This window comes from Gastrolobium bilobum, unplaced genomic scaffold (assembly GCF_033153095.1).
Source record: "Gastrolobium bilobum isolate Gb01-03AN ecotype WA unplaced genomic scaffold, APGP_CSIRO_Gbil_v1 utg6685, whole genome shotgun sequence".
Taxonomy (NCBI): domain Eukaryota; kingdom Viridiplantae; phylum Streptophyta; class Magnoliopsida; order Fabales; family Fabaceae; genus Gastrolobium; species Gastrolobium bilobum.
The window spans coordinates 174,860-201,069 of NW_026898013.1; the positions used below are offsets into that span (position 1 = coordinate 174,860).

At 32.9% G+C, this 26,210-nt stretch overlaps 1 protein-coding gene across 2 annotated transcripts; it reads left to right on the plus strand.

Annotated features, from left to right (window-relative positions):
• Positions 1–10,756: 10,756 nt before the first annotated feature.
• On the plus strand, positions 10,757–21,452 carry LOC133312224 (cysteine-tryptophan domain-containing zinc finger protein 3-like). Of its 2 annotated transcripts, none has more exons than XM_061513401.1 (14): positions 10,757–11,316; positions 12,122–12,194; positions 12,295–12,425; positions 12,570–12,968; positions 13,071–14,404; positions 14,672–15,075; positions 15,181–17,030; positions 17,113–17,273; positions 17,521–17,681; positions 18,213–18,373; positions 19,505–20,317; positions 20,397–20,554; positions 20,669–20,718; positions 21,232–21,452. In XM_061513401.1, the coding sequence occupies exons 1-11, from the start codon at positions 11,131–11,133 to the stop codon at positions 19,697–19,699; spliced, it is 5,055 nt and encodes a 1,684-aa protein (XP_061369385.1). In that variant the 5' UTR covers positions 10,757–11,130; the 3' UTR covers positions 19,700–20,317; positions 20,397–20,554; positions 20,669–20,718; positions 21,232–21,452. The 2 variants fall into 2 exon arrangements, with proteins under 2 accessions (XP_061369385.1, XP_061369384.1); XM_061513400.1 differs by having other exon boundaries at positions 19,505–20,265.
• The last annotated feature ends 4,758 nt before the right edge of the window (positions 21,453–26,210 follow it).

Below are 26,210 nucleotides of genomic sequence, written 5' to 3' on the forward strand. Positions count from 1 at the left end.
TCAAGTGTCTCCTTATATATTACATACTCATCTACTACTAAGATAATCCTTTAAGATCAAAGTTATTGTATTTTTAGTTTTGTAGGCTCACACAATAATTTCAAAATTACTTTGACTATACTCTCACCAATTTAGGGGTGTGCAAAAAAACTAAAAGAATTGAATTGAATAAATAACTGAGCTAAACTAAAAGAATTGGTTTTAAAATTTCAATTCTAAAACCTCAACCAATTTTATTTTTTAAAAACAGTTCAGTTTTGACTCGATTCAAAATATGGTTCGAACTATTTTATTCGAACCAAACTTTTTCAAAAACAAACTTCATAATATTCTTCATTCTCTTTCTGAGGTTGAAATTACATCTCATAAACCCTAACCACTTTTCCATTCAAACTCTCCTAAATTTGATTAAAAAAATCATCAACCCTAATTTCGATTAAATCAGTGCCAAAATCATTTAGTGTTTGAGCCAGTAAAACCTCACACATAAGTGACTCATTCAATATGTTCTGAACGTTTTATTGCTTCCGGTGCCAGATTACTCTTCTCCTTTGTTTTGGATCTCGATTCTTCACCAACTTCCTCCTCCTCCACTACTTCTTCTCCTTCCTCTTCTACCAACTATTCAAGTGATGGTGATGACTGTTTGAAATTGGTTCTAGTTTAGAACCAGTTTCGAGTATAAATAAATAAAATAGTCCAATTCGACCCCATTTTTTTTTATCCAATTCATGTGATTGAATTATTTTTAAAAGTGTAAGACAATCATATTAATATTTTCATATAAAAATAAATTCATGTTTTGGATTGCTGAAAGCGTATAGAAAATGTGACTAAATAGAAATTGTAATTTAATAAAAGAATAACCCTTCGATTCTAAATTATAATTACCAAAATAATAAAATATTCAGCTCTTACAATTAAGGTATTAAGCACCCTTTTATAGACTAATTACAAATCAATTCAAAATTTAGAATATTAAAAATAAATATAATGAGAACTACCTTAAAAAACATTCAATTAAATTATTTCAAACACGTACTAAATCTTATATTTCAAAATCACACCAAATTTATTATTTTCCTTTTTTGCCGAATAAATCACAATGATATCTGTAACTTCATTTGGACTTGGATTTGATCATAATTTGTTAAATTTAAAATTGTTGTAAATTTTATTTTTTACATTATTGTGGGCTACATATTTAATTATCAATTATATCATATTATACTATTTAGCAAATTAAGTGATCTATTAAGGAATCTAATTAGAGTTCACAATGAGTATATATTAAATGAGTGTATACCCACATTAGCTCAACAAGGTATAATGAGAGCCTGGTGGGCCCAATGATAAGAAATCAGAAAAAGAGATATGGTCCCCAATATGTTAAATGAATTAGAAAAATTTCCTTTCCCCATTAAGAGATAACTTCCAAACAAGAATTCGCACTCTAGTGATTTGACTAAAGAAGACCATCAATCCTAAAATTCAAAGGCATCAAGAAACCATAATTGTTGTGATATAATCAAGTATGCTTTAACTACTTTAGGGGCATTTGGTAGAGGAGAAAAAATATTATGCCTAGGAATCATGATTACCAGGAATATGCTGGGAAAATGAATTTTTTGAAAATATAAATGTAACCAAAAAGCTGTTTGGTAGGCCAAAATATTACTAGGAATGTTGGCTCAAGTTTCCTAATTCTATGTTTAGTTGATTGTTAAATACTAGTATTTTAACCAGTGCGATGCACAGAGAAAATAAGGAGTCGGTTTGTTTGTCTCGTAAAAGTTAACGCAGATTTTAAATAAAATTTTCCAAAACATAATTATTAAAAAATAATTAAAAGATAAAATAGATAAGGAATTTGTAACTTAATATTGAATGATATTTATAATAAACTCTAAAAATATTACATTAGTGAAGAATCAGCCATTGAAATAAAGTTTAGGAAAGAAAAAAAAAGAAATATCAGAAGGTAATAATCAGGATTAAGAGACTAATATGTAGTATACAAAAATAATAATTAACTTCCCGATACATATAAATAAATAAAAAATTAATGACAAATAAAGTTTTACGATGCAGAATGTGTATCTTCATTTTTTTTAGTTGAAGATGGTTTACTATAAATGTATTTCATTAAACTTTTTTTTTCATAATCAAACAAAGTAATAAATATTTCAAAATTTCAAGTAATAAGTGAATTATTGTATATTAATTATTGCAGAAGATTAACTTCAGAAGACGAAGAAGAAAAACAAACACAAAAAAATTTATATTGTATTAAATATGATAACGTTAAATAATCGATGTTTAACCTCATGTTAAACATTATACAATCATACAAATTGTTCATTTAAACGTCAAATAAACATAGTGACATTGTATATTTTTTAACTGTCTAATAATTATCAAATATATAGTTTAACAACACCCAGAACAATGTTGATGCTACACAACTTCTTCCTCAGCAGCTCTGTGTATACGTAACTTCCTTTTCTCCAGCAAGGTGTCTTCAACTTCAGTAACAGAATTAATTAAAAAAAATGTTGGGGTTACTATACTGTATTAATGATATAGAATATAGAAATATATAAAATTATAAACACACAAATAATGGGTAAGCACTTAACTCTTTCTCTATCTTAATCTTTTCATTATAAGGGTTAATTGAACAATTAAAATTTTCTTCCTTGACGGCATCATATATTTTAATATCAATGGTGACAACAAAGTGAGGGAAACATCATCAGCATCGGCATTATCACATGTTTGACTCTCATCATCCTGGTAAGACATTAAAATTGTATAAAATTATGAAATGTTATACAAATAACATAAAAAAAATATAATTGATAAATTTGATTTTAATTTAAAGATATCGCAGCTCTTTCTGAATCTGCTGATACAACATCAGTGTCGCAAGCATTATCGAATATTGCTTGATCCTGAAAATTAAAAATATTTGTAAAACTAATATAAAGTACTAATATAATCAAATAACGTTTGAAAACGAAAACAACATACATTCGGGTCAACAACAAAATTAAGGTATGATGCGATAATAGTTCCTCGGTAGCAAACTTTAGAAACTTGATATTTTGACTCTATGTATGATTCCAAATTCTTCTTTTTTACTTTGACTTTAAATAACATTAATTTGTCATTAAGAACGTTAAGTTCTCCCAAATAATGATCCAAATCACCACCCTGCATCAAAATGTTATACAAAGTTAATTTAATCAATTAATTTTTATTAAAGAAACCTAAATGAATAGAAAATGCGGAGGAATTAGAATCAGACTCTTTTGAAATGTTGCTCGCGTAAATCAATAGCACTCGTTCCCAACAAAGCAACATATATAGTCTCTATCGAACAGAAGAAAAGATGCAAAATCTGTGTTATCCACAATCTTCACTTGAATATTGAATCTGTCAGACATTAACACTGGCTGTTTTATTACGCATCACAAAGGAATAAGTGAAATGCGCAGTACTTTGTCATTGAAATGTTAAGATTCAAAACACGATGAGGACAATAACTTACTTTGGATGATAATTATCCCAATGTTTCTGGCAGTTCTTACAATGCCATTTTTCAAAATCGAAACAAACGGAATACAGACATTTCTTACAGGACTTGTACCACTAGTTGTATTTCGATTCAATCGACTTTATGGTTCCAAAAGTAATGCACGTCGTAATCTGACATATGAATAATAAAAACATAAGAACACAAAAAACACAATCCAATAAAGATATAGGAAAACATTCATCAATTGTGAAAATATACCTCCCTACAATTCTTAATATCACTGATACACTTCTTTTCGGTATTCTTCAAAAAATCATTTTCAAAAGAATATGAGGATTGAGTGGTCAACTGAGTCAACCTCATACTACTTTCCATTAAATCAGACGAAAGCCTAAAACGTAACTATATAACATAGAATAGAATCAAGGCATATACGAAAATGAATGCTTTTGGAAAGACACATCCGGTTATATTAAATTACATGTTCTTAAAAGTATATACGACACCTTTTTTTTAAGTCCATAATCACCGATACATTAGAATAAAAAAGAATCAAGTGATTAATATTAGAGACAAAACATATTACCTACTAAAAGAGGGCAGTCAAGTGCTTCTTTCTTAATAATGTCAAAATCAACAAAATTGAACTCATTGGCATGAAAAGTAGCATCAACAATCGATTTAACATCCATCCTCAAGTTGAAAGACAAAGATAATCAGGCCTAGTTGGACTGAAATTGTCACTATTTAAACCAACTCTGAAATTTTTGATAAATAAATATCTCCTTCACGAATTTTAATCCGGACTTATTCTTAATCCAACCCAAAAACTTAGTTGTTGGGTGAGACTACATTAATAATATATATATATATATATATATATATATATATATATATCTAACATGTCCCCTCACACGAGAGCCCTCTGGACTTGAATGGTGGATAATGTACAGGCCCACCTACTTGTAATAAGAAACTCCACAAAGACTTAATTAATTATTAATTAAATCGGGGGCGGTGAAGATCAAACCTGTGATACCGAGACTTTGATAGCATGTAAATAACCAATTCAACCAAAAAACTTAAGTTGTTTAGGTGATGCTACATTAATTGTTTTTTTTATATATCTCTAACAAGAACATTTCACAGTAGCATGGATCCTTCAATCCTACAAAACACACACATTAGTAAAATAATGAAAACCAAATTATATTATTTCACAACAATTATGGCAGATAGAAACCAAAAGTATTATTTGTTCATCCAATAGAACCAACTCTGCATTGTCATCAAAATCTTTTCGATACAAATTAGGAACCTTCCAAGTCCCATCCACCCTAACCTTAATCCTCCACTCCTCTTTGGTAGGGTTAAGATCCTTTATAAAATCATATTTGGAATACATAATGTAGAAGAACAGCTTAAAAAGAAGAAGAAAAACAAATAGAGAACATAAGAAATATGTGCACAGAAGCCAACTTTCCAAAGAATGGAGTAATTTTCTGCTAGGGTTTTGGATGGAGCAAAATAAGAAAAATATATCATTTAAATGGGATAGGTTATTCTGCCTACTCTTAATTTACTTACCTTTGCCTATCTCTCTTAACACCGTTAAATTACAATCTCATCTAATGGTGGAGATTTGCGGAATAAAGTAAATCTTTTTTTCCCTTTCTTTCTTCTTACTACCTCTCACACTCTTTCTGTTTTCTTCCCTTTCTCTCTATTGATTGCGTAATTTAAAATCTGAATTTATATTTGAATCTAAATCCAATCAATGATTAATGGTATGATAATTATGCCGGATGAATATAATTTTCAGAATTCCTTGAATCTAATACAATTGAACATGGTAGAAACCACAAAAATACAAAAAAATGAAAACCATGAAGAATCCCTCCCTTTGAATTATTCCATGATTACTGTAACATTTCTATTTTGCTGTTGAAATTTGAAATCGAATCAACTTATCTCCTTTCTTTTTCTTATATTGTTTTTCACCTTGAAGTGGAAAAATGATCTATGTTCTCTATATGTTATGCCCAACAACATGCATACTTGATCCCATAACATAGGGCATCTGGGTTTGTTTCTTCTTGACACCCCTTTTCAATTTTTTATGTAAATGCTCATAACAATGGTTGGATTAGATGAATTGATAAAAAAGCTCACACCTTTTTTTTATACTGAAGCGCCATTAAAGAGAGAGAAAGGAGAGGAGAGAGAAAGAATAAGAGGCAATGAGAGAGAGAAAGGAGTAAAAGAGTTTATTTTATATAGTAAATATCCACCATTGGATTAAATTGTAATCTAACGGTATTGAAAGAGGTAGACAAAGTTAGGCAAAATAAGAGTAGCAAAATAACCTATCCCCATTTAAATAAAGGGAAAAAACTAAATATGATGGCTAATCAACCACTTAATTAACAACCCATCACTTCCCAATCATATTGGGTAATTTCTTTCTTTCTTTTTTATTCAATTAATCCAATTGATTGGTTTCCCTAATTTTAGCCAATCTATCTAATTAATCGGTTTCCTTAATTTGAGCCAATCAATCTAATTAATTCAATTTTCTCCATTGTCATCAAATATAATTTCATGACTATATTTAAATTCAAAATTTGAATTCCAATTAATTTTATTAATTTAACATTTAAATTAATCAGGTTGCACCATAGATCAGGTCTCACTTGGCCCATGACGCATATAATTTAATTTTTATAAAAAAACTTGTGTAAGATGGAAAGTTTACAGTTTTCAAAAGAATCAAAATCAGAATTACACGTGGCAAAACTTTTCATAGAACGGCTATGATTTAAATATAATATAGATTACAAGGAATGTAGGTGATTTAAAAAACTGCACTGTTGGTGCTAGCGCGAAGAAAATATTATTTGGCGCTAGTAGCACCATTACCGCACTAGTGGTTCAAAAGTCAAAATAATTTCCCACCTCTTGGAAATCCAAGAATACCATCCCCATGTGGTATTCTTGGATGACATTTTGCCTTAAAAAGTGTTTACAAATCAGAATTTTGGAAAAATCAGATTCCCGGGAAAAATTTCACAATCATTGTACCAAACATGGGTATATAGGATTCTCAATGTCACTATCTCGAGAATCTAAAAAAAACATCTTGTACCAAATGTCCCCTTAATTTCCTCGATGATCCAATATGATGTATCAAGGGGTTTGCAGTAGTTATGGTTTTCCCGACACTTAGAACTAACTTGTGAATCATGCTTAGTACGCCATAATTCTTTTGACTTCAAACTTCTTCAATCAATAGTTAGACTATGTGTAATGGGTCAAGCCAAGTTACACGTAAGCCAAGTTATGACTTTTGACCATTGGTTGGGTCGATCCAGGTTTCGGTAATTCGGTGCCTTCTGGTTGATCCGGTTTGAATCGCATCAAAAATCGGGTTCAACCAATTTTAAGTTAAATTGTGTAAAAAAATATATATTTTGCAAGTAACGAAATTCGAACTTGAATCTCTTTGTTTGAGGATCAGAAGGTTTACCATTAGACCACTTTTATTTATTGGACATAAGTTCATAATTTAATATTTATTATATATTTTTCAAAAAAAAATATTTAGTATATATTATTTTTAATCCGGTTGAACCACTGACCACACACTACTTCAACCGTTCGATAACCGAATTGAGTTTTGAAACACTGGTTTCAACTCTATAGAATCAATGACTAATTTGTTTAGGAGCTAAAAATTTACTTTTTAGCTATATTAAAAAAAATTTAAACAATATTTTTTAAGGTGGAGCCCTGTCAATAGCTCTTATCCGTTCTTAAGGGGGGTGTATTGGATTAGAATTTTAAAAGACTTTTTTGAGAAAAAAAATCTTATGCATTTTAAAAGATTATTTAGAATTGTATAGTATTTAAAGACATTTTTAAAAGACTTATTTTACAATCAAGATTTTATAAGATTAAATTTTAAAGGATTTTAATAGAATTTATAAGATTTGAAAGGACAATACGAATTTATAAGATTTTAAAAAACCATATAATTTTTAACAAATATTCAAAATTACAAGAGTCAATAAAAGAAGTTAACAAAGAAATGCAAAGATATTAATAAAAAAAAAGTAAAATGTAATATAATTTTCTCAATTAGTAATATTTAATGATAACTTTTCATTTGAAACTTTTTGCAATTGATCTTGTAAACCTTGAGATTTTTGTTCTACATGATGAGAGTTTTCTAACCATATATCATATGCATGTTTTTATTGAGTATTCTAAGAAAATTTCGAATCTGAATTTCTGAGTTTTATTACATGAAAATTTAGAAAATTTCTCAAATTATTTTCAATCGATACATTAAAATCTTAAATTTCTTTGGAGGTTTTGAAAAATAAGTTTTTAGTGATTTGTTGACACAAAAATTGTTTGAAATCATTTCCTGTAGCGAAGGAATTTCATTCGTGAATGTATTATTATGAAACATAGAGTTCACATTATGAAAGTTTCAATCTTTCTTTAAATCAATCTTATTTCATTGATGTAAAATGAAAATTGGTTTGGAGTTTTTGTTTCCTTATTATTTTTTCACTGTTTTATGTTATTTTTAATACAAAAATCGTACATTTTAGTACTAAGAAAAATGATGACCAATGGCTTAAAAAATCATTTTTAAAATTTCAAAAATTCTAAAAATTGCTCCAAAATTTGCTGTTTTTGAGATGATTTTAAAATCTTGTTGGGTTGTTATTTCTGATTGTTTTATGATGAAAATCGCTCAAAAATCTGTTATTTTTTAGCTTTGACGAAGCTCCCATGGCCGAACTCGGTTTCAAGTGGGTCGACCCACCAAAGGAAGAAGAAGACGAAATCTCAAGAAATCCTAGGGGTTAGAGTGAGATTGTGAGAGAGACATTCTATTTATATTTTTCACTAATAAGTCTCACGAAATCCACACAATAGAAAATCCATTAAAATCGTAAGATTTTTGAATAACACAAGATTATTTTTCTTTTTCTTAAAATCCTGATTGAATACTATCAAATTTGGATGAACTCTAAAATAATATTTTAAAATCCTAATCGAATACCACATGACTTTTTTTCAATCCTTTAAAATCCTAATTGAATACCAACGGATTTTTTTGTCAAAAAATAATCCTTTAAAATCCTTTGAAATCTCAATCCAATACACTCCCTAAATAAACTTAAACATATAATTATTTAATTTTAGTAAATAAACTATTAAAAAATATTTACTCCACATGTGATATATATATATATATATTTATATTTTATATAAACAAAACAACATTCCATGTTATTACTATCCATCAGTAAAAACTCGTGTAAATACTAAATAGCTTTACAATAAAGGGAACGGGTGGGTCTTCAGTATCTTTCAAGGGTATCTTAACTCATAAAACAAATTTCTATAGCTTGTGAACAGTTTTATCAAAGGATTGAGAACAGATACAACAATTTTTAGCATTCTTTACACTTCATTATTAATTCTCCTCCATTTAACCTTAGTTGGCATGACATGCGAAAAAAAATTAAAATATTATTTTAATAAATAATTATAAATACATAGATGTTTTGAAATTATCTACGGATCTATTGCATTCATTCACGTCCAAATTAGGCGTGACTATTCATGCCCAAATTAGGCGTGACTCGCAAGGCATTCACGCCTAATTTAGGCGTGAATCATCTGGTGTTGACAAGTGGAAAAAAAAAAGTCAACTTACGAACCGTAAAACTTTGGAAAACCATAACTTTTGACTCGGGTATCCGAATGAGGTAATTCTTTTTTTGATTCCACATAACTTTTCGATATCTACGCAATGACTTCTCGTTTGATATATTTTATCTCTCACAAACACAATTCAAATTTGCAATAATTGTATTATATAGTGTATTACCCAAAAAAAATTTAAAAATTATTATTAATAAGAAAAACGAATAAGTTGCCGTTTTGAACCTAATTACGAATATATTGCACTCATTTAAGCCCAATAATGGTACTATAACATTAAATTCAAAATTCAAAATTCAAATAACCTTTAATAAGTTGATTGCATTTTGTATTTAATAGGAGTTGATTGTGTTTTGTATTTAATAAGAGCTGATTGCGTTATAATTTTATGAGTTGGTTACAGATTGTCGCCAATTCAAATAAATTTTCTGGAGGTTATTTGAATTTTAAATTTAATGTTATAGGAGTTGATTGCGTTTTGTATTTAATAGGAACTGATTGCGTTTTGTATTTAATAGGAAATTTGGTGCCATCTTATTTATAGATGAGTTAATCCACTGTGGTGCCATTTTTATAGTATCATTGTTGTAAATTTGAATTGTGTTTGTGAGAGATAAAATATATCAAATGAGATATCATTGCGTAGATCTCGAAAAGTTATGCGGAATCAAAAAAAGAATTACCTCATTCGGATACCCGAGTCAAAAGTTATAACCTTATAAAGTTTTACGGTTAAACTATTAATTTACGAGTCAAGCCTAATTTAAACGTGAATGACCACAATAAATTTAAAAATAATATCCAAAATGTAACCTATTCGTAATTATTTATTAAAATAGTCATATTTTAATTTTTTTTTCCCACATGACATGTTTTTATCCTTTTTTTTTTTTTTTCCTTGTTAGCCTTATTTATTGTTATTCTCAAACTTTATTCCATCATTGCACGCCATAGTTCACTTCACAAAACTAACGAACCGTAACCGACGAAAGCATGACTAGATATATACTTTGGTATGTTCACCATTTAAAAGTGAATGCAATGGATTTAATTGTATAAGAACACGAATGAATTTATTAATTAATAGTGTGCTTGAACATTTATACAAAAGAATTTAACGACCTGTAAATATAAGAATGTTGACTCATGAAGAAATACATTATTATTTGAGTAAAACAAAAAAAATAAACGAATTATAAGGGTAAAAACGGGCATGCAAGTATAATCACGCGCCACGCTTAAGCGTCTGGATTTGTCAATTGCGAAACTTTTAGGACAAGGGAAGGAGGGTTGGAAGTGGGAATATAAAAAGGAGGAAACAAAACATAAGATGTTTTATTTCACACTTTTTTTCTTATCAACTAGTCTTCAAATCCCTCTCTTACCGCGGTATTAAAATATTGTTTTTAACGAAAATAAAAATAAAAATAAAAAAACAAAAAAAAAACGCGGCTGCTGAATTCACCAAAAACAGAGACACGGTGAGAGAGAGAGAGAGAGAGAGACAACCTGTGTGTTGATCGATCCTAGCTGCAGAATAACATTCAGAGTTTCCGAAAATCAAACACGAGTTCTTTTTTCTTTCTTGAATTTGTTTTTCGATTATCTAAGGTTGTGGTTTTAATTTTATTCTAATTGTTGGGAAATTGGAGCTTGTGATTTCTACGCGAGCCTGAGATCGTGTTGAAATTTACAATTATTCGCGGGGGTGAATACTTATGATAGGTATTTGATTCTGAAGAATGGATCGAAGAGGAACTGGGATTTGGATTTGGATGAAGGGTTCTCAATGTGGAGGTTTAAGTTAGAGGGTTTGATTTTTATATTTTTTGGTATTTACTTGGATGATTTCTGCAGGAGGTAGGGATGCAATAAAGGGGTTAGGGTTAGGGTTAGGGTTAGGGTTAGGCTTGGGTGCTGGGAGGAGAGAGATGGTGGAGTCTGAGCTTGAAGAAGGTGAAGCGTGCTCATACCAGAACCACGAAGATTACGACGCCGCCGTTGATCCCGATGTTGCCCTTTCTTACATTGTAAGGGCCTTTACCTTGATTTTGCCTGCTCTGCTATTCAAAGTTTAGTTTTTTCGTTTTAAAAGTTTTGAATTATTGGTGTTAACTTGTTTTACTTTGTTAGATCCAAGGCCTGAATTCTTTTCCGTGGTTGGTATGGTATAATTTATATAAATATGTAAATTATATTTTTTTGCGAGTTGAATGGATTTGGTATGTGTTTTACATAGAGGATGTTCTAAATGATTTCAAATTTTTGTGGTCTTTGGGATGTCAGCTTGATGCATTGGGTTATTGAGGAAATTTCTGATCAACCTGCTTGATCTGCTGATAGAAATTCTGTTTGAATCATCCTGGTGGCGTAAAGCATTTTTTTCCTTGTTTGATTTTTCTCCTTTTTCCTTTCACGAAGAAGTAAATGTTCCATTTGTTGATGTGATTTTGCTTGTGAATTCCTGTTTTCAGTTTTGGAATGATATTTTCCCTGAGATAGACTTTTATTAATGCCTCTATGCACCAAAATATAGTGGAGTTATTCTGTCTGATTCTCCTTTATAACTATGAGAAAGCATGAAATACATTTGTTACTCTCTCTGGTTCGTAAAACTTGTATTCTGGAAGTTGTGTGTATTGAAGAAACTTCCTTAATTTGAAAGGTGTCTCAACTGTGAGATGGCTAATTGACACATCTGGAGTTGTAGATGCTTTTCATTTCCTTGTCATAAACATGTCTACATCTCTTCAGATTTGAGCCTTTTCCGTTTTTTGATCACTTGTTCTTCTTTCTTTTCTCTCAATGATATACCTTTGGAATTTTTTTTCTAAGGATGAAAAAATTCAAGATGTTCTGGGACACTTTCAGAAAGATTTTGAAGGCGGAGTGTCTGCAGAGAATCTGGGTAACTTTTAAATTGTCAGAACCATGATTCATCTAGTGTAGGCCTATATAATAAATAGTGTTTTGTTCTAATGATATTGTGAAACAATTGATGATTACAGGGGCAAAATTTGGTGGTTATGGATCATTTTTGCCCACCTATCAGCGCTCTCCTGTTTGGTCTCATCCACGAACTCCACAAAAAATTCATAGTCAAAATACATCCAGATCTCCTAATAATTTGCAACTGGAGGTACATTAGTTACACTAACATGGGGCATGTCTGTCTGTGATACATTTTTTTAATTAAATTGGATGGTTGGATATGAGGTTTTATGATTTGGCCTTGTGTTATTTTTCATTTTTGATTTACTTCAAATCAATTTGTACTTTACAGAGTGGGCAAGGGGATGCTGTACAATGTTCAGCTGGGACTCAGTCATTGAGACTTGGCCCAGGTTCTGCTAGCACTTCAAGGCTGGCTACAGTTAAGGCATCCTCTTTTGATGATGGAACCAATCAAGAAAAATGCATGACGATCACTGGTGCTGAGGCATTGACTTCTAAGAATGAGTCTCTAAACATGAAAGCTACAAGTATATCAGACCAGAAGACACTGAAGGTTCGAATCAAAATGGGCCCTGACAATTTGTCAACTCGAAAAAATGCTGCAATATACAGTGGACTTGGTCTTGATGTGTCGCCATCATCACCGGATGACAGCCCGTCAGAAAGTGAAGGAATTTCTCGTGGTCCTCAAGATGCTCCCATTGAATCTCCAACCAGTATCCTTCAGGTGAATTATCTTCCTGCAATTTGATTCTCCTTTATTTCCTTATACTGTGCTTGATGAGATTATAAGGTTTTATTTATTTTCCCTAATGGTGTCTTGGAACAGATCATGACAACCCTCCCTATGCTGTTGTCGCCTCTTCCCAATGATCTCATTGAATTAACTGAAAGGGAAATGAATGCCAGAGATAGCATCTCTGGTCCTGTTCATATGAATGAGCCAGAAAGTTCTGGCATATTACTGCATGAATCGAATATTGTAAAAGGTGACAGAAAATTGTCAGGAGGGAAGAAAGCGAAGTCTCGGGAGGGTTATGAGTCCTCATTGGAAATCAATGGTTGCGCTAAGAAGAATACTCGTAATGATGTTGGAGTGCTGTTAAGGAAGGAACAAGGTACAGATGCATTGGATGAGCTAGTGTCAAAAACCATGAAGCTTCCACTTTTATCCAGTTCATGTTCTTTCATTGATGATTCAGTAAAGGCTGTGGATGGGCCATGTGATTCATTGAAGGAAGCCAACAAGAGTATGCTGAGGGAGAAAACCTTCTCTGATCAGGCACAAAAGGAACAGGTGGAGCCAACATCTACTGAAGTGAATGGTTTTGCTGAGAGGGCAAAGGGAAGTTCAGGAAGAAAAGTTGTGGGAGATAAGGCTTCTCTGGATGATTTATCATGTCATACAGCGAAAGACAATCCTCATGGAGATAAAATATGTGATTCAATAATATCTGAATCTAATGTTTCCAAAGTTAGGACAGCATCAAACACTGAATGCATAGAACCTCCTGGGAAGGCTAATCAGAGAGGTAGCATGTGTGAACAAGACAGTACAGCATTACCAGTTGTGACAGAACATCCATTTCCTGGGGGAAAGAAGTCAAAAGGAATTCATGGCACCATGGTTATAGAGAGGGAAAAAGAAAACTTGAAGGTTGGTGCCTCTTTGGTTCCTAAAACAAAAAAGAGTTCTGATGATAGTTCTACATCAAAAACTGAAACTGAAGATGTCAGAGTTCAAAAAGGTCTTGGAAAGGCTAGAGATGCATATAGAGATTTCTTTGGGGAATTGGGAGAAGAGGAGGACAGAATGGATTCACTGGAAACCCCTTATGAGGATAAACCGAAGGAATCTGAGGTGGCTGAGAGGAGCACTCCTACAATTAATTGTGGAGCAAAGGAGAGATCAGGTGGTAAGAAAGTTGATAAGCCATTAACAGCTGAAGTATACCCTAAAACTGCCACAAATGTCTGGTGCACCGGAAACGCACATGGTATTGATGCAGAGAATGGAAAAGGGGATGCTGTAATGATGCCTCCTGTTGAGATGGACGATAATTGGGTACAGTGTGATAGGTGTCATAATTGGCGTCTTCTTCCTGTTGGCACAAATCCTGATAACCTACCCGAAAAATGGCTGTGTAGTATGCTTGATTGGCTGTAAGTTCTAATTCATTGGTTAAATATTTTAAATATATTTGTCCTTAATTAAAGTACTAAGCATTAATGAGCTTGTAGCTCAATTGGAACTGGCCCCTGTCTTTTAAGATTGGGGTGTGATGATGATGTCTGAGGTTTGATCCTTCACTAGGCCACCTATTTGCTTGTTAACATATAAAAGAATTACTTATTTTGATTACATTGGATAACACTTTCAGTACATAGATGTTTGTACTTTAAATTAACAATATGTGCATAAATATGCAGGCCTGACATGAATCGATGTAGTTTTACTGAGGATGAAACTACTAAAGCTCTTATTGCATTATACCAAGGGCCTCCTCTTGAGGGTCAAAGCAACCTGCAAAATGTCTCTGGAACTGTTATGATGGGAGGAACCAGGGCAGCTTTCCAGCATCCTGACCAACACCAGCTAAATAATGATCCGCATGCAGTGCATAGGGGGAAGAAAAAAGTTGTAAAAGAGGTATCACATTCTACAAATAAAGATGGCTTTTCTCACGTGTCATATGCTATAAAGAAAAACTTGCAGTCATCAGTGAAAAGTAGGAGTTTAAATGATGTGAACAAATCTGTTGTGAGTGAAGCTGATTTTCCAGGGGAGAAACACAAAAATAAGCAGAGGATGCTGGAGCACAACTCTGATAGAGGTAGCTTAAACAACATATTAATTGTGCTTATCAACTCAGTAGTAACTAACAAAGTCCTGTTAAATTTCTACAACATTATCTTAATTACAGAAATTTTTTTGTCAGGTGATGTAAAGAATATGAAAGGGAAAAGCAGGAGGGATCATGATCAAGATTGTTCTAGACCATCCAAGAAAGGTAAGACTGACAAGTTTAATTCTGTTGACGAACAGTGGACTCCAGAACAGGGTGGGACCACTAGGAAGGTGGGTCATAGCTCAAACAGCACTTTTTCATCAGTTTCCAAAGATCGAACTAGACCGAAAGATCACTCCACTTCAACGGACTCCAAATCGGGAAAAGTCAGGCTGCCAGTTTCTGCTGAAAACACAAAAGATAAGGGTCAGGGTTCCTTGGATGAGGGATCCCTGGATTTGGGGAATTATGATTCAATTGGTAGTGTGAAAAAGCGGAAATTGAAGGAGTATCAGGATGCTCAAACTTGCAGCACAGGAAATCCTCAACTACAGGAGAGAAGAATTTCTGAGCAAGAGTTCAGTAATTTCAGGAAGGAAAAGAAGGCAAGAAATTCAAAATCTGAAGGTAGAGAATCAAGTGCCAGTAAAGGAAGTGGTAGGACAGACAAAAAAGCTAATACAAAGAACAAGAAATTCAGGCAAAATCCCGAGAGCACTCTGTCACATCGAAGCTTGGATGGTATGGACTGTTCAAAAAGGGACTTGGGGTCTGTACAGGCTTCTGTTGCTGCCACTTCAAGCTCTTCTAAGGTTTCTGGCTCGCATAAAACCAAAGCCAACTTCCAGGAAGTGAAAGGCTCACCAGTGGAATCAGTTTCTTCGTCGCCTATGAGAAATTTAATTACAGATAAGTTTACAAGCAGGGAAATTATGGGCAAAGATGACTCTCATGACATTGCTGCTGTGGATAGTCCAAGAAGATGCTCGGATGGTGAAGATGATAGTAGGAGTGATCGATCTGGAACAGCTAGGAAGGACAAATCTTTCACCATCGCCCACAGATCTGATTTTCAGAACAAGGGTGTTAATCATATGTCTGATACTAAACCTAAAGCTCAAACAACCAGCCATTGTACCAATGGTGGTTTGGACACCGTAGCCCAAGGTGGGACATATCCAGTTACAGAGCTGATCAAGCATCAAGGTGAAGACAGGACTGATGTTTATTGTGCTAATGTGTCTCATACAAGGAAGAATGGCAATGAATCAGGTTTGGAGGAAAACAATGAGGGCTGTAAGTCAGAGTCACATGCAGAAGAAGAGAAGAATGCAAGTTCTCCTATTCAACTTCGAGATCTGTCTCCTCTACATGAGGCAAAGCATAGGGATGGCAAAGTTAAGTTGCAGGAGAAGTTTGGGTTCAAGCCTGACCAAAGTGAGAATGCACATGCTGTCAAGAAAGATTATACAGGAAAAAATGAGAGTAGGAAAAAAGAGAAACACTCAAATAGAGGGCATGATATTCAAGAAGTTAGTATAGATGCCATATGCAAACAGGAGGTATTACATCCTTCCAGTCAGAATCAGTTGCCAGATTGTGATACTGAAAGATCTTCAAAGAGGTCTCTTTCGGAAAGAATTGATCAAGAAGTACTTGGAAAAGGGAAGTTTTTGTCATCATTGCCCTCTGGAGGATCTAACGTTGAGACATTGGTTCGTTGCCCACGACCAGTTGTTGGTTTCCATAAAGGAAATGGAGATATGGAAGTTGATCCTTCCAAAGTTGATGATGTGTCAAAGCTGCAAAAAAAGCAATTGAAAAAGGCTGATCATCAAAATGGAACCCAACAAATTGGTTCAAGAAATCCTACACTTAATGGACACCTGTCAAAGGAGCCCGATGCCCGTAGTCCGGTTAGAAGGGATTCTTACAGCCATGCTGCTAACAATGCTGTGAAAGAAGCTAAAGATCTCAAGCATCTAGCTGATCGTCTCAAGGTTTTTACTCGGTCACTTTTAGATTTTTGTGTTTTTAACTCTTCTTGAATCTTATTTTACAAATTTTAAGTTTATCATACAGAATTCCGGATCTACTATTGAGAGCACTAGCCTTTACTTCCAAGCAGCCCTAAAGTTTCTTCATGGAGCCTCTCTGTTAGAATCTGGCAACAATGATAATGCTAAGCACAGCGATATGATTCAATCAAAGAAAATATATAGTAGCACAGCAAAATTGTGCGAGTAAGACAACAGTTTTTCTTCGTCATTGTGGTTTTACTTGTTTTAAAGATCATATTATCTTCCCTTCTTTCAAATACTGATATAAGCATTCTTTCCTTTATTTATGGTTATATTATGTTGCAAGTATGCCTTCAAACCTCATTACTGTACTTTGCATAAGATTTTTATGTTGTTTATATTAGCCTTTATGATTTGATTTATTTTTTATTTTTTTGGTAGCATCATCTTGATATTTTCCATTTGATAGGTTTTGTGCCCGTGAGTATGAGAAAGCAAAAGACATGGCTTCAGCTGCTCTGGCCTACAAATGCATGGAGGTTGCATATATGAGGGTAATATATTCTTCACATGCTAGTGCAAGCAGAGATCGGCATGAGTTGCAGACAGCCCTGCAAATGACTCCTCTTGGTAACGATTTTTTATACTCAATTTCCACTGTGTATGCATGATGCAATAATTCTTTCTTAAGTCCTCACCTTCCATTTGAATTTGTCTTTGATGTCCTATCAATTCCATCTCCATCTGATAAATAAACATATAAACCTAGCTTCAACAAATAAGTGTAAAATATTCTGGTCCTTTTATAGAAAAATTATCATGTCGGATGCATTATAATAGATTATCTGAACATTGCCTATCTGGCAAAAATTCTATATGGCAGAATGATGGATATATATCTCTTTCGTTGTTGTTTGAGATTTGATGTATGAATAATAAAAAGGGAAAGAGAAGAAGAATAAGAACAGGAAGAAGAAAAGTTAGATATGTCTAATTTGTTTGATGCTAATAAGTCTAAAAATGTTTTTCCTTTCATCATGTGAATGGACCACTGTTTCTCTTTCTCAGTAGTGCCATTGACCATGAGATTATGTTGATGAAATGGGAGTATATCAAGCTCTGATCTTTCCTTTTTGTTTTGGACCTTGTTTCATTTGTCAGGTGAGTCTCCTTCATCGTCTGCCTCTGATGTTGACAATGTTAATAACCCTACAGCAGCTGACAAGGTTGCCTTATCCAAGAATGTCAATTCGCCCCAAGTTGCTGGAAACCATGTTATTGCTGCACGAAATCGTCCCAATTTTGTGCGGTTGCTCAATTTTGTAAGTATATAGTTTTTTTTCACAGAAGAATGATCTTAACAAAAGCCACCCTCCTTCCTGTCGTGGCGGAGGAGAACAGCTTTAGAAACTTGATAGAAATCATAGTGAAATTGGGTTCCTAATTAGGATTTGAGGGAATTTACAGTAAATTGAGGAGAACAGCTTTACATTAAATCTGCGGTTGCTCAATTTTGATAATGTACTGATTGTCATTTTAGGCAATGCTTTCACTCATTGACAATCAATGTTGTGAAATTGGGTTCCTAATTAGGATTTGAGGGAATTTACAGGATTGAATTTATCAGGTCAAGGATGGTAGGATTCTGTAAAAAATATTGAAGTGCTAAAAGTTTAAATAAAATTACAATATTGAAAAATGCAACAAAATAAATTACAGTATGTCATTAGCTTGACACAACATACCTAATAAATCCTTTTTTCAAGCTGTATCAAGGTGACAAATGTAGACATGAACACCAAGGCTAACACAGATAAATTAAATATATACGCACAGTAAAAGTAAATAAATAACTGTAGCTTTACCTATAACTGTAAAGATGGACAAAAGAAATCTACTTATAAGCCAACTGTTTGAATTCAAAGAATCCTAGTGTTTCCCATTAAATCAATTGAAAGAATGAAACTCTCAAAAAAGAAGAAGATCATCAAGGAAAGATGACTGAGATTGTTTTAAGGCTGAATCTTTTCCAGATTTTAGGAACTGCAGACATAGAAATTATAGATTTTATGATCTAACTTTCTGAAATTTCTTTTTGATAGGCTATCTTATTTTGGTGTACTAAAATATTTGTTCAAATTGTCCATGAGTAAAAAATTTCTTCAAATAAAAATCTGGTATGATAGTAGGTACAATCCTTTTGTGATCCCATTTGATTCCAATTCTATTCCTAATTCAGATTGCTAGGGCATGTTAGCTTTGTAAAATCAAAACCATATGGTCTTATGATCTGGATTGCAATTTTAGTAGCCTTGTTGGCAACAATGACTAAGTCCTACCAAAAGGGAAGCCTACATAGTAACAACTGTTACGCTAGCTTACATGCTTTGTTGACGATGTTATTTTGGTTGCATATCAGCATGGAAATGAATGACATGTTGCATCATTTGCAGGCTCAGGATGTAAATTTTGCCATGGAAGCCTCAAAGAGATCACGGAATGCTTTTGCAGCTGCTAATTCAAGCCCAGGTGTGGGCAAGTATGCAGATGGTATCTCCTCTATCAAGAAGGCTCTTGATTTTAGCTTTAACGATGTGGAGGGGTTACTACGTTTGGTACGGCTGGCTGTGGAAGCCATTAATCGTTAAAGTGTCCAATTAATCATGAGATGATTCTAGCCCATTAAGAACATGTGTTACCTGGTCTTGTATAAAACCTTCATCGTGACAAAAAAGCGGTCTGAATTCAATAACAAAGGGCAAGTTTTATTATGTTGGATCTCAAATCAGTCTTCCCAATTGGTGAAGCTAATACTGCCTCTATACATGTTTGCCATACGCATTGAAATGGAAGTTTCAGTTTACAGTCGGAGGAATTTTAGTTGCTTTCTGTTGTGTACAAGAATGAAATCTTTGGCAAACATTGAGATAGTGTGGAGGCATCAGGATTCAGAAGTCGGCTTCTGTAAATTGAAGATATAATAGGTGGATATGGACTTAGAAGTTTGAAATTAATTGTCATCTTTTGTTCTCTTCTCATTCTGGAGGGATTATTATTTTGTCAATCTGTAAATGTGTGAAGTTGTAAATTCTGGGGAGAGGAAGTTGTGATTTTTGCATTAACTGTAATCTTGCTTCTACCAGTGGGAACTGCACTTTCTCCTCCCGTCCAATCTCTCTTTACGGGTAGGAGAATCAAAGAGAGTCGGACTAAAGTGAGCATTTCTTTCTTTTTAATACATGGACATGCATGTTTTCCTTGTAAAGGTAGATGCATGTTCTGTTCCCTGAACTTTTATTTCTCAATGGCCATTCTTTTCTGATTTTAATCTTGACTTATATGCAGGTTATGTACAATTTCGGGATTAGTGGTACAACTATATTTACTCATTTTTCTGTTGATAGAGAACAAGCTGAAAATAGAAAAGGAGGGAGGATGTACAGCAAGAAATTTTATTTTTTACGTGGCAGGCTATTTATTGCCAATGGTTTGTCAACTTAGAGGTATACAATTCCGCCTGGTCTTGTGAAAGTATGTTTCGGTTTTTAGGGAAGTGAATGTCAGAGCATCTCTAATTCTTGATTGCATCTCATCTCTTTTATTTTTTTCCTCTGCAGGAGCACAGTGGACGTGTAAATAAACATTATAGAATCAAGTTATAGACAGCGTAAGTTGGTTGCTGCATTATGCAGAATTTGATATATTGATCACTGCCATTCCATCATGATCACATTACTATTAAACTAGCGCTGTTACTGGTGCAATGCTTGGTAAAATATTAAATAAACATAAAAATGCTATCATTTTCGTATAATTTTAATTACTTTAATATAGAAATTTTAAATGTATACTGTATTGATAATTTAGATTTGAGGATGGTAAGAATATTAAATAATAGAGGTAAAATCTGATTAGAAAACATTAGAGGGGTAAGGACACAAATTCTAACATATATGTTTTTACCACACCCATGTCACGTGCCACAACTGTAGAGGCTGATATTGTAAGTTTGATTTAGTTTCCTGTTCTGAAGTGCCTTAAAAGGGGAAGTTATGTTGTTTCCTACTAGGTTAATGCTTTTGTGTTTGCACTTTGTACAGTAGCATCATATTCTAGTTAGCATTCTGCATAGCGCTTTTGTTGTAGTTTGATTTCAACCGAACAATGTCTGTGATTGCAGGTTGAGCAACCAGAGGCAAATTCCAGATGGAGCTGCAGTTTAGACATTTCGTGGAGTGTTTTTTTTTTTTTCCTTAGTCAAAACAGTATTATTACACGGATTTTTATAAAGTATCAGTTGCTAGTTGTGGGCATTTAACTTTAAATTTTGACTCTACCAGGCTTACGTGATCTTATTTTCAATGTACAGAGCTAGCTATATTAAATTTACCTTGTATGCTTTACTGGACTGAGAAGCACCTTTTGTCCTTTGGGTTTGATAGCTAATGGCGGTTGGTGTATCTTGTGAAGGCAAATAAGATAAGAATTAAAGATGGGTGAGTGTAAGTTATGCTATCCACCTTAAATTTGTACCTAAAAAAAAGTTTATCCACAAAAGGTTGGTTTTAGTAGTGAGTCGTACTCTTAGAAAAATAATCAAATTTTAAACTATAAAAATTGTGATAATGTTTAATGAGTTAGTCTTGCAGGAACAATGTACCTGGGAACATCCTGATTAAAGATTAAAAACTATTCCAACTTTTGTTTTTATTGTATAATGCACCGCAGTAGATTGAACAGGATAATATTATGATTATTTAGAGAGGGGGTGGTAAGAGTCAGAGAGATTAAATTTAAGAGACTCTTAATAAATTATTTTTAAGAGAAATATCTATTCTTGTTTAGTTTTTAAATTATATGGAAGCTACATTGAGGCTCTTCAAGAATTTTTTGCGTCATTTGTTTCAAGTTATTTTTTTAATGATATTATACTGACCATTAACTAAGAATCAACAACGCATTTATTTCAAATCAGTCAAATCAGTTGGGGTTGCGGTCAATGAATCCAAAAAAAATTTGAGAAAAAAATGAAATAAAATAATACAAATGAAAAATGAGAAAAAAAATAAACAAGAGGAAAAATAATTAAATTAGAAAGATAAATAAATATAGGGAACAACAACTTGAAAGGGTCATCTCCAACATATGAAAAAAGGGTTTCCCATCCATACATAACAATTTTTTTGTACTCTGTTCCAAGACACACCACCCTTTAATTTAGTTCTCACTTCATTAAGTTTTGTTTTACTATTTTTTTTAAGTAAATTTCGATCGATCTCTTTTCTATTTGTGTCTTGCTTTTTGTAACAAATTTTGTTTTTACAAGGGCATTTAGGATTTTTTGAATAATGTATCAAAATCATCTCAATTTATATTCTCTCATCTTTTCAACCACTCGTACAACACCATTTTTCATCGAATATCTTCATTTACTATCTTATTTATTCTTGTATGATCATACATCCTCATTTCTATTACTCTCATTTTATGCTCATATTGCCTATGTATTGACAACATTCAGCTTTTTGTAATATTGCAGGTCTTATTGTTGTTCTATAAAAATTTTCTTTTAGCCTCGAAGGGATTTTATGATCACATAAAAATCATGATGTCCTATGTCATTTCAGACAACCTACTCATATTATGTTGTTCACATCCTCATCAATATCTCCCCCTCATTGTAATATTGATCCTAAGTATCTAAAAGCATTTTTCTCGGGTATCTTTTGTCGTAGTAAACTCACTTCATATACTCATTCTTTAGACTCCATTATGCTTCTCCACAATTCTAATTTTTTGTTAACACCGGCCTTATTTTCATCAATAAGCACAAAATCATCAGCCAATAAAATACACTATGGCACCTTGTCTTGGGTATCTTTTGTTAATTCATCCATAATTAGGGCAAAAAGATAAGAACTCAATGCTAAATCTAGGTGTAAACCGATTGCGATAGGAAAATAGCTTGAATTTTCATTACAAGTCTTCACATATGTAGTAACATCATTATACATATCCTTGACTGCCTCCACATATTTTGATGAAATCTTTTTCTTCACAAGAACCCACCATAGAACTTAGAACATTTATCGTATGCCTTCTCAAGATCAACAAACACCATATATAAGTCTTTCATTTTTTCTTGATATCTTTCCATCAACAGTCGTATCAAGAAAATATCCTCCATTGTAGATCTTTCTAGCATTAATCAAAATTGATTTACAAATACCTTAGTCTTTATTCTCTAGTGATGCTTAATAACCCTCTCTCACAACTTCATAGTATGGCTCATAAGCTTAATTCTTTTATAGTTAAAACAATTGTGAATCTCTTTTGTTTTGGTAAGAAGATTTAGATTGATAAAGCTTTGGAACCCGATGAAGCCCCTATTGAAGCGTGAAGATGTCTAGGGGATGTGACAATAAGTTCGTTGACAAATATTTTTATTGAGATTCTCAAAATAATAAGATGTCTAATGAATGGTGGAAGATTATGCTATTTGTTAACTTTATGCACTCAAATTCTATGCACAAACCTTTTATTCAAATAATCAAAAGCATCCTCCAAATCTACATTACTTTTGTCATTATTCCCATTAAAAAACTTGTTAAAATAGTTCATCCATCTTTCTTTAACTTCTACATCTCTTGGTAAAAGTTTTTTATTTTCATCTTCGATGCATATAACCTAAGTCAAGTCTTTAGTTTTTTTGTCCCTTATATTTGGACATCTTTAGATACGTTTTTTGCCTTCTTTGCTCCCAAATTTTTTTTGTTCAAATATGATAATACCTTACCTTTGGTCTCTCGCAATATTTTCTTAGCATTCTTTCTAGTCACTCTAAACTTTTGCAAGTTCTCCTCACTAGGGCATTTATGCAAACATTGGAAGCACTCCATCTTCTGTTTGATTGCCTCTTGTACATCTTCATTTTTCCACCCAATTTCCTTTGTTCCCTTTACTTTTTCCTAACACCCCTCTTGTCACATTTTGAATACAAATAGACATTTTGTTTCATATTTCATTTGCTTCTCCATCTAATTTTGATGGTCCTTCTTGAAGCATTGTTTTCTGGAAATCTGTTCCCCCCCCCCCCCCTAACTTCCATTATCTTACTTTTGAGTTCTAGGCACTTTGTATATTTTTGGTATTTTGTTTAACCAAACCTCTAAAACCACCAACTTATGTGGCATAACTACATATTCTCCAAGGTAGACTTTACAATCTACACACCAAGGATCTATCCTCTTCTAACAAGAAAGAGATCAATTTAGCTATGATTTTAACCACTACAGTAAGAGAAATGTGACTATCTTTTCTGAAGACGGTGTTTGTCAAGTAGGTTTGGCAAAAACGAGTCAACCCGTCGAGTTGGCTCGTAACCCGCCAAAAATGAGCCGGGTTGGGTTGGCAAAAATGAGCTGCTAACCCGACTCGTTCCAACTCGGGGAAAAACGAGCCAACCCGCGGGTCAAACGAGCCAGCTTGAGGGTTGAGTTTTTTTTTTATATAAAAAAATACAAAATATAATATCCAAAAATGGACAAACCCACACATGTTGTCATCATTTTTCTTCCTTCTCTAAACCTAAGTCCCTAATCTTCTCACATCTCTGCCATTTTTATATTGTTAGCCTGTGCTGGCTCTGTTTGGTTCAAATATCTTACCCACTTGGTAGCAAGTGGTTCTGATTGTTTCTGGATGTTAATGCAAATTTGTTGTGAAGAAAATTCGAAACTAAAATATTTTGTTTTTATTTCTCATTTTGTAACCCTTTGTTTAAGCTAATGGAAGCCACATAGTTGGTGTATTAATACTACAAGGTCATTTAAATAGGCTGAAAACAAGTCAACCCGTGAGTAATTTTCGAGCCAACCCGCGAGCCAATTTTCGAGCCAACTCGCGAGCTATTTTTTCAAGCCAACCCACGAGCCATATTTTTTAGCCAACCCGCGAGCCAACTCTAACCTGACTCGGGTCGGGTTGGATTGGATTTTCTGGCTCATTTTTTTTTTGAGCCAACCCTGACCCGGCTCTTTTTTCCGGGTTGACTGCGGTTGGATCGAGTCGGATCGGGCCGAGTTGACCCGTTTTACCAACCCTATCATCAGGATCAAATATGAAGTTAGTGCAACATTCAAAATATCTTCATTTTAAAGTCTTACGAAAATCTTATGAAAATCTTATGAAAATAACTTCCATTATTTTGACCAACATGTCCATTTAAATATCTTATGAAAATCTTCTTCTCATATGGTATTCCACTTAAAACCTCCTAGAGATCTTTCACAGACTTGGTTCTTATTAGATACTTGGGGGCAAACATACAACGGAAATTTCAAATTAAATCATGCACGGCAAGTTTAACCAAAATAATCATGCCCTTTTTCTTACTATCCTTGTAAAAAAAAACGAACTTTTTATTATCCAGTTTACAATTTTCTTATGAGAGCAACATTTGGTTTATTAAAAGAAAAATAAACACAAATATTAAAAAAGTTAACACTCAAGAAGTAAAATGTTATCAAATCAGCGTGTTTCTTTTTCCTTTTTCTTTTTTAAAAAAGGTTATGATATTAAAATTACTTGTAATTTAACGTAAGAATCAAAATATTTAAAACAATACAAAACAAACCGAAAGAACAAAAATAATAAAATTCACAATGTTTGTGAAGGGTCGCTTTTTATATTTAACTAATTTATATTATATAGCATTTTTTTTAAGAAATACTGTACCAAGTGAAATGTTATTAATTACAAAACAATGATTAAAATATAGAAATTAATGTTTCTTAAGAGATAATTTTATCTCCTACACACAAAAATATATGGAACCCACATGTGAAGAGAAAATAAAAGATAAAGAAAAAAAACATGAAACCCATATATTTATATATGTGTAAAAAATAAAATTATTTCTTACCATATAAAAAAACACTAATCCCTAAAATATGTTGCCAATGAATTCTAAAACGACAGAAAAATTGCATTCCTTGTCAATTACAATCTCAACAATTATCAGCCAATTTCGTTTTAGATTTATCTTTATACAAATATTGCAACTAAGTGGTATCAAATATTTAAAATGTTATTCGTAACAAAGAATATCAAACGGGGGCCGACGAACCCCTAGCTCGTGGGCTCAACAAACAATTACCC